Raw genomic sequence first — 13,110 nt, forward strand, 5'->3', positions numbered from 1 at the left:
CATTTTTACAGAGCTTTTCCAGACATTTCTTGCGCTTTGATTTATACATTGTTGAGTCTTTTGGGTCTTGCCGTGCATGTGTGTGTTTGAGTCTACCTGTCGACATTCTCAGTGGGCAGTCATGGGTGGCCTGCACTGAAGCTGATAAAAGCCTCATATGAATCAGAAGATTAAGGTTTTGTCAGAGTGAGCAGAGAATACAGATTAGACATAATCCACTCTGTTTTACACCCGTCTTACAATGGCTGCTTTTGTCTTGTGGCGACAACGCCAGATCCCAGGAAAAGTCAGGTAATTAAGCAAAGATGAGATATGAGAAAGGTGCAGATGCCTCAGTGGGGTGATACTGAACTGTTTGAGAGAAGCACACAGCATGTAAAGCACTCTGAGCTGCTTATCTGGTCAACTGAAACTGGGATTCCTCTAAAGAGCGAGGCAGAACTTGACAGTCCAGTTGTAGCTGCGATGATTGACTTGCAAGTGCCATAATAGTGTTTCCAAGTAACCGTTTTCAATTATTTGCCTAACAATGCAGCTGTGCATTGTTAGAGACACAATACAACAGCTCCCACTGGATGAATCCTGAGTCCACATAAAAAAATGTACTACAGTTTTGCAGAGAGATGAGGAAGAGGCTTCAAACAGCTATGTGACACAAATCGTCGCATCAGCGCATGGTATTCGAAAGCTTTGGTCATTTTTAACCTCCCCTGCATCATCTGCAGCGTCACCTTTGGGCCTATTAGCAGCAGACGATGCTGCAGTGTGAGGGCGCCGTTATGACAAAGCATCATTAAGACAAGGAGGAGGAGGAAGGAGCGAGGACGGACGAGCACTGAGGGAAGTGCAGACTGCAGATCTCCCGAGATTAAGAAGCAGCAAAAAGAGGAGATTATTAAAAATAATAAGGCCCACCTCTGCCTTGCTCTAATGACGTGCGCGCAAACACAGTCATAATAGGACTCAGGCAGTGGAAATACTTCAGTTGATGAGGGACCTCATCTCATCTACTTTGTTTACTGTGTAGGCTAAGAGTATTGGAAATGAGGGGGGAAACGATCTATTCTGGTGTGGGCGGGAATCGTTTCAGGTACATATCGAGGACTAACAGGGGACAGCAAGATCCAAAACCTCCAGAGAGTCAATTACGCTTAGCTCAGCTCCTGTGCATTCTGTATAGTTCAAATGAATCTGAGCTCGTCCACTTAAATGCATCAAATTTAATTCATTTCCATTAACTATTATTCATGAATTAAATGCATTAACCCAAGCATCAATAGGCCCATTTGTGCTATTGATTAAATAGCTGAATTAAAATGAAATTCTATCAAATTACAAATTCCATTAAACATATTACCTTGGATGAGATGAAGACGAACGTGTATCCGGCCTCAACAATTATCCAAAATCTGATGACTTAGCAGTCAACGAGCTACTTCACCAAGACTTTATTTTCACTCCAATCCACTTTAGTGCCGTAACACAAATCTTCATTCCAGTAAGTAGCCCCAATAAAGAAAAGCAAACACAATTAAAACCCCCCAAAGTTCCGGTGGTGCAAAGGGGAAATTAATCTGCGGCTGTGGGAAAGTTAACAAGCATCAGACTACACTGTTAAATACATTACACTTCTGCAAGAACGAGCAAAAGTAAAAGAGAAGGAGCTTGAAGAATGGTTGTAAACATCCCTTGTTACTCTGATTTATTCTCTCCTGGATGGATGCATTGGTGGAGGAGATAAAAAGACGTGGTGGGGTTGCTCCACAATCATTTATATCATCATGTTTTGTGTGTTATTACAGCGGCTAATGGTCGTTCTGAGAAGCTCAGTGCCGGCTGTTGCTTCTTAAAAACAAGAGCACTGGTGCCCTCTAGTATTCAAAACAGCAACACGCAGGAATGTGGATTAAATGACGACAGAGGCATTAAAATACAAAGCCTGGCCCTGAGGTTGGCCTTGAATGCCTTCAACACGCTCTCATGGGTAAATAAAACCCCTTTCTGCACAATTTGATGTCAGCTTGTGTCAATGATTGCTCGTTTTTCATTCTGTTGGATGAAATAATAAAAACCTGGGAATTCTGAACTGAGAAGTTTGTCATTTTTTACGTCATGCATGAGAAAATGCATTCATTTTCCTTCTCCAAATTCAGTGCATTTGGATGGAAACTTTGTTCCACTGTTCATGTTAAGTAAGAGTGTGTGTTTTTTTCCCTTAACCAATCAGTGGCAGATGACTTATCAATCCAACCATTTGTTAAATGAATATTGTGTATTTATCTCTCAAAAGTTCCACAGTTTCACTTTAATGGGCCCCAAACCAGACATATTTAACTTAAATTGTTTAATAAAAACCCAAACTCTGGGTGCTGATTCATATGTCTGGCAGAGGATTAGATAAGATTAAATGCAATTTTATACTCCTGTTCTTGTTCTTGAACTTTAAGCAACACATTCCACTTCCGTAAATGAGATTTCTACTTCTTTATCTCTCACTTCCACTTCGTAAACTCTCAGAAGATAAGAGCTTTATAAATAAAGTTCATTCTTATTGTGACCCAGCTGTTCTGAGCAATGTTCTTACAAGACCAATTCTTGCATTTCACAGTCATTTTGAGATGATGTTGCTCAGTTCAACAACAAAGAGAAGACAACAGATGACGCTTGTGGTGGGAGAAAGTTCTTTGATAGTGAGCTCCTGGCAAGTCTTTGCTCCCGCACTGACAATGCTGGAACAAATAGCTTCAAATGCAGCTCTTGATATAGAGTTTCCATCAAGTGGTCTTGCTCCACGGCGTGGAGACGAGGACTGTTTCTATCAGGAGCTGCAGGGCCAAGGGCTTTTCTAGGGGAATCAGCGCGGTGAAAAGTCTCCTGTGTGAGTGATGAGTCTGCCTGAGGACAAAGGGCCAATGTTCGCAGGCCCTGGGATTGGTTCTGATGTGGTAGGCGCTCTAAAGCCAGAATCAAGCCCTAAAGCTCCTTCCTGCTCATATATATCCTCTTTATCAGTGACCCTCCATGCAGTCGTGGAGGGTGAGGGCCATTTTGTCTGGCCCTTGATAGCACCTAAATCACTGATATCATCTGGTGGTGTTAGCAGGGTGAAGATGAGGTTGGTTGCTATTTTTTGCTCAATGGAAAACCACTGAAAATAATCACAGACCTGCTTGCAGCATCACTTTGGACGTTGTCAGCTAAAAAAAGACTATTTGTATTTTATGTCAATGTATAGAATACAAAATTACATAAATACAAATTAGAATTTAATCCTATTTTAGTGATATTTTTAGTTAGTTATGTTATTTTCTGTGTCATACATGTACAAGAGCCCTGCTGACATGGACTTAAAATAATATCTGCTGCAAAAAATGTTTAATTTGTTTATGTTTGTATAGTTGTAAAATGTTTAGCCATTATTGTATATTTAACCTTAAAGTTCTGACATAGTCTACATTTTTATGTTTTGAAAAAAATGGAGTCTCATAATGCTCCAAGTAGATATATATAATATACTTTCTACTCTATTCTAATTCATGTTTTTAATTTTTATTTGTCTTATTCTACTTTTGACCACAGTCTTATCTCTCTAGTATGCCACCCTGCATTTGATTAATATTTTCTTTATTTTAGTCTGAGCATTTTAATTAAAAATAAAATACAATTAAAGTTCGGTTGCAATAACAGTCTATGTCCACCCGGGGCAGTGTTGCGGTTTTGAAGCTGCTGACTCTGCACTAGAAGAAATTTCCCCGAACCCGGAAGCGTTCCTGAATCGGCCGTGGCTGCTTTTCATTCAGGCTGCGGCGATTTAAATCAACTACTGTGAAGATATCCGTTAATATCGGGCGCCTGATATACTTGCCCATAGACAGATTAAAGCAGAGCAAACATGGCTGGTCGGCTACCGGCTTGTGTTGTTGACTGCGGCACAGGGTAAGTCACAAAAATGCAATGCTAGTTAGCGTTAGCCTGGCTTTCATTGACCACATAAGCGGCTGTCAAACTTCCAGCTAACGCCCCGTCTAGCTGCTTAGCCTGAATGCTGCTAACGCTACTTTGCCACATCTGTTTACTTGTCTGCTCTCATGTTTTCTGTAACGCCAGTGTTAATACTACAAGTGAGCACGCCAAAGTGCCCGAGTGATTTATTTTGCATGATTTTATCCTCAATACTGCTTTATTATTGCAATTAGATGCTGCTAGCTATAGAAGCTAGTGTTACTTCCTGGACAATCCTCATTGCAGAAAGCACATTATCCAGATTATGTTGGATGTTGAACGTTTCTCCTCATTTTGCTAATCTTTTAGGTACACAAAGCTTGGTTATGCAGGAAATACAGAACCACAGTTCATTATACCATCATGTGAGTAAATTAAGAAATGCTTAAAACACCTATTTGCATATCATTAGTGGAATTTACTTGTGTATTAATGTGTAATATAAGCAATATATGTAATTGTGGAACATAAGTATTCAATTGTTACACTAGTGCCTACTGAAACCAGATTTTTAATATTGTGGCTATTTTTGTTTTTAATACATTTGCATAGCAAAGTAACTATTAAATGAGGAAACTTCCTGTGTGATTTGCCACAGGATGACAGTTTCAGGTGGACTTCCTTTCAGCACACAGTACAGTGACATAGACGCCAGCCAGACTGCGTATTTATCTGCAGCTGAAAATAGTTCACATATGTGTTATTTATTCACATTTGAGAAAGTTTTGCTAAAAACCACAGTGCCTAGCTGTCACTGAAATTACTGAGCTTAAAAATGAACCCATACATTGACTGACATGTCCTGGAGTATCTAGATAATAGATTTTTTTCATTTGTGATTTGTCCGAACCCGTGTCTTTTTAACCATGCCATAAACTCTTGGTCATGTCTGAGTCTGCCTCTCGTGAGTTTCTGGTGTCAGTTAAATACTGCCACTCTGTTTTGATCATCTCCAGGTATCGCAATCAAAGAATCAGCCAAGGTGGGAGACCAGGCCCAGCGCAGGATGATGAAGGGCGTTGACGACCTGGACTTCTTCATCGGGGACGAAGCCATCGACAAACCATCGTATGCGACAAAGGTAGATGTGGAAGCTGAACTGAGTCCGACGGAGCGTTGTTTTGTGTCAAAGGAGAGACTGACGTTTGTTCTGCCTCCTCGTTTCCAGTGGCCCATCCGTCACGGGATAGTGGAAGACTGGGACCTGATGGAGAGATTTATGGAGCAGATCATCTTCAAGTATCTGCGGGCAGAACCTGAAGACCATTATTTTCTTTTGGTAAGACCACAGCTGTTAACATAATAAAGAGTTAAAACCTCGAATGATTTCTGTTGAAGCTATCAGTCCTGCTCTATTCAAGAGGAGCTAATGAGCAAAAAGTGTTCACAAAGCTTCAAAAACAGGAAAAGGAGGTCAACAACAAGTGTCATTCTACTGCATAATTGAAGTCGTCTTTTGCTCTTTTAAAAACTGTATAATCATGCCTTACAGTCTTTGCTGCATTCACATCAGTTTCCCGTGTCTCCCTCCAGACAGAGCCTCCACTCAACACACCAGAAAACAGAGAGTACACAGCAGAGATCATGTTTGAGTCATTCAATGTCCCGGGGCTCTACATCGCTGTTCAGGTATGTTTGCAAAACAGCACCTGAGATCAGCACCACGTGAAACATGTGAGGAGAGATGTGACTCTTTCACGGTCATGTGATTCTGTGAGGAAATACCAGTTTCCACTTCTTCTTCTTCTTTAGGTTTTCACGGTCTGTTTCTAAAATCCAGGGCATGAATAATGTGTAATGCACAGTTACATTTTGAGCCAGTGCAAAACGTCCTTGATGTGTTTTCTTGAGTTGAAAACGGTATTTTCTGCATCAGGCTGTCCTGGCGCTGGCTGCCTCCTGGACATCCCGACAGGTGGGAGAGCGGACGCTGACGGGCACCGTGATCGACAGCGGCGACGGAGTCACGCACGTCATCCCGGTGGTGAGTGTCGCCTTTTTTTATGGACCATCTTTCCGCTCCTTTCTGCCTTCACGACCCTAAAACTGCTGCGCGTCCATGTTCCAGGCTGAAGGCTACGTCATCGGAAGCTGCATTAAGCACATTCCCATCGCTGGCCGGGACATCACGTACTTCACTCAACAGCTGCTGAGGGAGCGAGAGGTGGGGATTCCTCCGGAGCAGTCCCTGGAGACGGCTAAAGCGGTCAAGGTCGGTGCTCTTTTTAGCATAAAGCTGTACCCAAAAGCTAATATTTACCGATGCTGCCTGTATTTGATGCTTTGCAGCAAAGTGGCAAAACAGGAGGAACCTCTTCTTTTGCCAAGTGTGAATCGCTGTTTGTTTCAAACTCTTAAAATGCTACCCTAAAGCGACGTTCAGAGCAAACCCTGACCTGATGCAGCTGTGTATGTGCTATTTATTGATGTTAGGAGTGTATTTCTGCTGTGTGAAGCTCCCCACAAGGCATCAAATGTCTCAGAGGCTGCACTGTGGTCAGGTTATGCTGCTGCGTTTTTAGTCATGCTCTGTTACTTTACGTGCAAAAAGGTGACGTAAATAAAAGGAAGTGACACCCACTGCGGATGATATAGGCTGTGGTACTGTTAGGCATTTCTCACATTGGCCACCAGAGGGCAGTGTAGCTGCAGAAACATATCACTCGCCTCAAGTTTTTGCATGTAACAAAGCAGTTTCTCACTTTTTCACTCACTGTGGCCTCTTTTTTTCACTGCAACATGCACCTCTATGGAAGCAGCACATTTACAGCTGCTCTTTGGGGACCTGGGAACGCCACACATCCCTTTCAGACCCGCTGTCAGGCTCAGTCTTGTGCTGTGCTGTGTTGTTTTCTTTTCACCAGGAGCGGTTCAGCTATGTCTGCCCTGACCTTGTGAAGGAGTTTAACAAGTACGACACCGATGGCTCCAAGTGGATCAAGCAGTACACGGGCATCAACGCCATCACTAAGAAGGAGTTCACCATCGACGTTGGCTACGAGCGTTTCCTGGGGCCTGAGATCTTCTTCCACCCTGAGGTTTTTTTCTCCTAAGATAGATTTTGATGAATGAGGTGGATAGTTGGTTTATTCTGGGGAAATTTAGCGTGTTGGACTCACATCCTGTTTGATCTCATGCAGTTCGCCAACCCAGACTTCACCCAGCCGATCTCAGAGGTGGTGGACGAAGTCATCCAGAACTGCCCCATTGACGTCAGACGTCCGCTGTACAAGGTAGAGCTGCATGCGCCTCTGCGGCCGCTGCACTTCCTGTGACTGTCGCTCTGTTTTCTTCTTCTCACTCCTCCTTGTTGTCGCAGAACATCGTGCTCTCCGGAGGCTCCACCATGTTCAGGGACTTCGGCAGGCGCCTGCAGAGGGACCTCAAGAGGACCGTGGACGCGCGGCTGAAAATGAGCGAAGAGCTGAGCGGCGGCAAGTTGAAGGTGAGGAAACGGGAGAGTTTAGAAGTTGAAAATCTTCTCTGCATGTTCAGTGTGTGCAGAAATACACAAATGTTGCATTTCTTTTTACTTCCAACATCTAAACAAGAAGTGGTGCTGTGTTTTTGTCTTCTTTTGTAGCCCAAGCCCATTGATGTGCAAGTCATCACTCATCACATGCAGAGGTACGCCGTCTGGTTCGGAGGATCAATGCTGGCGTCTACTGTGAGTATTAAAACAGTGTTTTGTCTTCAACAACACATAATCGGCCCCCCTACAGCTTTTTTAGACATCAGCAAATAACTGAAAATAGAACGTTCCTTTGAGCAAAACTGATCAGAAATTAACAGCGAGCTTCTGTTTCGGCAGCCCGAGTTTTACCAAGTGTGCCACACCAAGAAAGACTATGAGGAGATCGGGCCGAGCATCTGCCGCCACAACCCCGTATTCGGTGTCATGTCTTAGGCGCCCGCCGGGGTGAGCGCATTCAAGCGGAGGCCGAGGAGGAAACGGAGGAAGCGCCGCCAAGACCTCACATGCTGTGGAAGTCCCACGAGCCTTTGCACGGATGCTCCTGACAGACCTGCTCATTCGCACCGGGCGACGGTGGACCAAACAAACTGCCAAAAGAGCGGCAACGTCCTCGCTAATTAGAGGAAAGAGGTGACTCAGCCCAAAGGATCCTCAAATAAAACGTTTACTGCTAGTAGGTTAATAATAGGTGATAAATCTTTCATTTCTGCGTGCCTCGTATATGTACTTATGATATCCTCACAGGGTTGTAATATGTAATTAATCAACTTGAGTCCTGTATAAATGCACCTCTCTGTGTATATGGGTTGGGTTCTTGCGATATGTTATATACTCTAAAAAAACAAAAAAAAAAACAAAAAAAAACATGGTTGTTTCAGGAAGCAGGACACTTTTCGCTCGATGGTTTTCCTTTGAACAAAACACCTTTTTTGATCATTGAGGCATCAAATGGGTGCAAGCATACAATCACCAGACATACTGACCATTCCTGATTGTCTTTGGTTTCCTTTTTTTTCATGTGTCTGTCCCTCAGCACCTGGATGAACATTTATTTGAACGCAGACGACGAAAACAAGAAAAATTCCTCAAATATTCTGAATCTGTTCAGTCGGTCTGGTCAGTTCGGTTTTCTCCAGGTTTGGCTGAGGCGTCTTTTCCCCTGCGGCACTGCTTTCCTTTCACCTTTTCTTTTTTTTTATTTGTATTAATCATCTCTTGAACAACCTGTCTTGAGAAAAAAAGAAAAAAAAGTCGTATTAATATATGAACATGCAGTTTGAATGACTGTTGTTGGACCATCACTGTTGCCTAGATCTCAGTTATACTGGATAGCCTTGTACTGTACCAAATCTGGATTTCAATGCTGGCATTCCAATAAATGCCGAGGAGATGTTTCTACAGTTGTGATTTCTGTTTTTCAAGTTGCACTTTGACGAGCTTCGTGATTATTTTGGGTTTGACGGAATATCATTGCCTCGACGTAACCCTGCTATTTTGGTGCGCGGGAACCCCCCTCTCCTGTAACAGTATCCCCTCAAAGTGATGACACGTGATGCAAGAGTTTATTTCCATTGAGCTGCTTCGTGCACCTCAGAAGAACTGTCCAGAGGCTTGGGTTTGTCACAGAAGTCAGAAGAATTTGAAGATGTATATGTGCAGGGAAGCCTGGATAAATGGCTAAAGAGAAGAGGGAGTGTGGATTTGCAGCTAGAGCAGACCATGTCTCCTGCCGAGCGGCTGAAGGTGCTCCTCTTCCTGGCTTTGTTCTTCGGGGCGGCGGGATTTCTGTTCACGCTGCTCTCCTGTGGGACCGAGTACTGGCTGCTGGCCGCGGAGTCCTGCGGCCGGCCAGAGGAAGGCCTCCGAGAGGGGAAGGTATTTAATGAGTAGAAATGAAAGAAATGTATTGGAACGAATAAAACAAAGTAGAACAAGATAGAAAAATATAAAGGAGACACTGATGAAAAAGCAGTCCGGTATTCGTGCCAGTAGAATGAAAAGAAGAATTATATTTTGAGAAAAATGAATATTTTGAGGAAAAAAGGTGTGAAAGTAAAGTAACTAAGTACATTTACTCAAATACTGTACTGCAGTACTCCTGCAGCTTTCAGAGGCAAATACTGTAGTTTTTACTCCACTACATTTATCTGGTGAGTGGCTTTGCAGATTCAGATTAATAGTACATTTTAGAATCAATAAATACATGATGTAGCTGCAGTAAAGTAATGAACACATTAATGTAGAAATTACTATACAACTCTATGATGTACATTATTCTGAAATGGGACATTCTGCATGAGTACTCTTGGAACTCTAAGCATATTTTGATGCTAATACCTTTGACAATTTTTGAGAATCTTGAATTAGGAGCAGAAATAAAAAGGAAAAAAAGCAGCATTTTAGTCATTTTATCCCACAATACAAACACAACACTCAGCCTTCAGTTACTCGAGCACCCCTTAAAACGTGTGAATGCAAAAAGTGCAATAAATCCTCCCCTCGTCCACGACAGCGTCTCCTTTCATTCATGGTCAGTGAGGAGCTTCCTGCTGGCCGCAGCTCGCTGTCTTCACTCTGCACCATCAATCAAACGCCGTCTATTTCCAGAAAGCTGAAGTCTGCTGTTGTCGTTGTGCAGCAGGCTGTGGACGCTCTCACACCTGCTGTCTCGTCTGGCTTTTATTCAAGCTTTCATTTGATTCTGTTCACAGCCAAAACTAATCTGGTTCCATATTATATTAATATGACTCCAGACTGCACCACGGTGACATATTCTCCATATTTATCACAAGGAAGTGTGCAGATCCTGTAAAAAGCAGACACATTTTCTGGTATTTCAGGCTACAGATGGCGTGAGGATCTCCCATGAGGGTCTGTTCTGGCGGTGCTCGTTCATGGCTCTGTCACATGACTACTCTGTGTGGGACCTTTGGATCTGTAAGAACTGTCGCTTTGCAGACTTAAGTGATGCAATTATGCTTGCAAAGCCAACATCACTGCCTCCTTCCCTTCAGCAAATCAGCCACCATCAAAGCTGTGCCAGGCCGCCTTCCTCTTCCCGTTTCCTGTGAATGAGCCAATGAGATCATGGGTGGAGCCACACGGTCTCCCAACAGAACCGTATGAACACCACTCTGCCATTGGTTGGTATTATTCTCTCCTATAAATAATAATTTCTAACATCTTTCCCAAGGCCTCATTTTCCTCCTCTCTCAGTTTTTAGGACCTTCTGGAGCATCTTCCTCACCACAGGCTTGACGGCTGTCGTCATCGGTGGATTTGTTGTCATCTGTGCTGGCCCACTGGCCAATCACAGACTCTATAAAGCGGGTGGGGCCCTTCAGCTTTGTGGCGGTAAGGACAAATCAGTTAAAAGCGTTGTTACGGCTGCACAGATCAGATCACTGATCACCTGAAAACATGGCTCACCCATCAGTCAGGATCAGTATGTTTAGATTCAGCGTCTCCTGTGACACCGCTGCCAAACATTCGAATGTGATTCTGTCTCTGACCATAAATCAAATGCTGTGTTAATGTCCACACAGGGAGAACATGGACTGTGAGCCAACATGTGCCTCTGTTTATTCTCCATGTGAGGGAGTTTGTAAAATATGTCCACAAAGATTCAGTGTTTTTTTTTGTTTTAGACAGAATCGTCTATTTACGTCTTCACCTCATGTAAACCCACCACTAAATGTTTTATAGAAGCTTTGTGTTCAGGAAATGAATGAAAAGCTCTTAAATTCCAGTTTTAAAAGTTGTTTTGTCACTATATGTACATCTTTCATCCCAGTCATGGTACATTATCCTTTTTATTTTTAGCAGGACAATAAACCACAAAGAAAACCTGCTTACTGGAGCTGCAACTATTATTTTCATTATCACTTAATTTGCTAATTATTTTCACATTTCATTGTTTTGTCTATAAAATTTAAAAACTGTGAAATATGCTTATCAGAAATTCCCAGAGCCTAAAGTGATGTCTTTTTTTTTTTTTCCCCAACCAACAATCCAAACTGCATTTACTGTCATAAATAACAAAGAAACACAGCAAATCCAGACATTCAAGAAGCTGGATACAGCAAATGTTTCACATTTTTGCTTGAAAAATGACTCAAACGATAAATTGATTATCAGAATGTTTGATTAGATTTATTTAATTAGTGCATTTTACAGGTAGGAACGCCAGTCATTGCTGCCATCTAGTGGCCAAAAGTTTTAATTACACCTATCATTACAATGATGATTAAAACGGTGACAGTTGTCCCACACTGTTGCACAGCAATACTAAAATAATACATCTGTGTGTGCATTAATAAGAGAGAATATTTACTTTTATATGCAGTAATAGATTATATTCTGAAAGAAGTTACTGTCACTAATTACTGAAAATTAGTAACACTGGGTGTTAAAGTTGAAAATGATGTAAAAGGATGTTGGGTGGTTTGAAACATCTCATCTCAGTAAGAGGAGATAAAGGTCTGATCGCTCTCTCTCTCTGTGCCTGTCAGGTCTGTGCCTGCTGGCAGTGGTGGTCATGTATCTGATGTGGGTCCAGGTCCTGGACACTCTGGAGCAGTTCGCCCACCATCAGAGAGTCTCCGGTTGCCCCTCCTTCCACCTCAGCATCCAGCACGGCCCTTCATTCCTCCTGGCTCCCGTCGCCGTCTTCTTCTGCCTGCTGGCTGGCCTGCTCTTCATCCTGGTTGGCCAGAGGATTCAGGGATTACAGCTGGATAAAAGAGACAAAATTCCTGAGCTTCCAGCATCTGATGTCTATCTGTGATCCCCATCGAGGATGTCATGGACGATGGGCATCTTGATGTTGGGTTAAATTGTGATGGACAGACAAAATACCACTGGAGACAAACTGTTACTGTCCTCCATAAATGTTGTTCGAAGGATCAACAGAATTCTGGAGCTGAAGCATTAAATTATAAGTATTTTTGTCTTAAAAGTCACAAAATATTCCTAAGAAAGCACTTTAAAGAGGTAAAAGCACACTGTACATACCCCAAATTTCATCTTATTGAAGGTCATACATCGTCTCTGTCCTTCGCTCAGGTTTAGCCTGTTTAGCTGTTTACTCCAGTATTCTTTCATTTGGCAGAAAAAAACTACATATCGCCATGTTGTAACTGCATGTGGTCGCCAACTAAACGTGCCAATAAATGAATGAAAAAAGGTGCAAGATGTCCTAACCTGAGGTTTCATCATTTCTTCATATTTGCTTTTCTGGCTGCAAAACTCGATATTCCATAGAAATATTTTATTTTGATATTTGTAGATTTTGAAGGAGTTGAGGTTGAGCTTGATGTCCTCTGTTGAAATTCACAATATTTTTTCTGTATTTTTACACTGTGGATTTACTGCTTCTAATAACTGGACACTTTTCACCACTTCATGCAGGCCCTCACTTCCAGCATGCATAATAAAAATCCTTTTTCCTCACTCAAAATCCTGTAACCTGTAACCAGTTTTCAGATAGATTTTAAACAAACTGCTCTGCAGAGACACTCTGTCCATGGAAAAATGAACCAAAACATAATATTTAAAACACATTAAATACACAAAGATCAACAGAGGGAGTCCACCCACACAACACAACATTTAATAGACAATCAGAAGCAGCA

The 13,110-nt window shown here is 42.4% G+C and overlaps 2 protein-coding genes across 2 annotated transcripts; both read left to right on the forward strand.

The window, feature by feature from the left end:
• The first annotated feature begins 3,754 nt into the window (after positions 1 to 3,754).
• On the forward strand, positions 3,755 to 8,877 carry LOC139327902 (actin-related protein 3). Its single transcript, XM_070957920.1, has 12 exons — positions 3,755 to 3,936; positions 4,312 to 4,367; positions 4,959 to 5,083; positions 5,171 to 5,281; positions 5,536 to 5,631; positions 5,879 to 5,986; positions 6,071 to 6,214; positions 6,867 to 7,040; positions 7,143 to 7,235; positions 7,322 to 7,447; positions 7,586 to 7,669; positions 7,814 to 8,877. The coding sequence occupies exons 1-12, from the start codon at positions 3,893 to 3,895 to the stop codon at positions 7,907 to 7,909; spliced, it is 1,257 nt and encodes a 418-aa protein (XP_070814021.1). The 5' UTR covers positions 3,755 to 3,892; the 3' UTR covers positions 7,910 to 8,877.
• A 319-nt stretch (positions 8,878 to 9,196) lies between these two features.
• Positions 9,197 to 12,263, forward strand: LOC139328060 (transmembrane protein 182-like). Its single transcript, XM_070958174.1, has 5 exons — positions 9,197 to 9,352; positions 10,318 to 10,414; positions 10,492 to 10,620; positions 10,694 to 10,831; positions 11,989 to 12,263. The coding sequence occupies exons 1-5, from the start codon at positions 9,197 to 9,199 to the stop codon at positions 12,261 to 12,263; spliced, it is 795 nt and encodes a 264-aa protein (XP_070814275.1).
• Positions 12,264 to 13,110: the final 847 nt, after the last annotated feature.

The sequence above is a fragment of the Chaetodon trifascialis genome, chromosome 24 (genome assembly GCF_039877785.1).
Source record: "Chaetodon trifascialis isolate fChaTrf1 chromosome 24, fChaTrf1.hap1, whole genome shotgun sequence".
NCBI lineage: Eukaryota > Metazoa > Chordata > Actinopteri > Chaetodontiformes > Chaetodontidae > Chaetodon > Chaetodon trifascialis.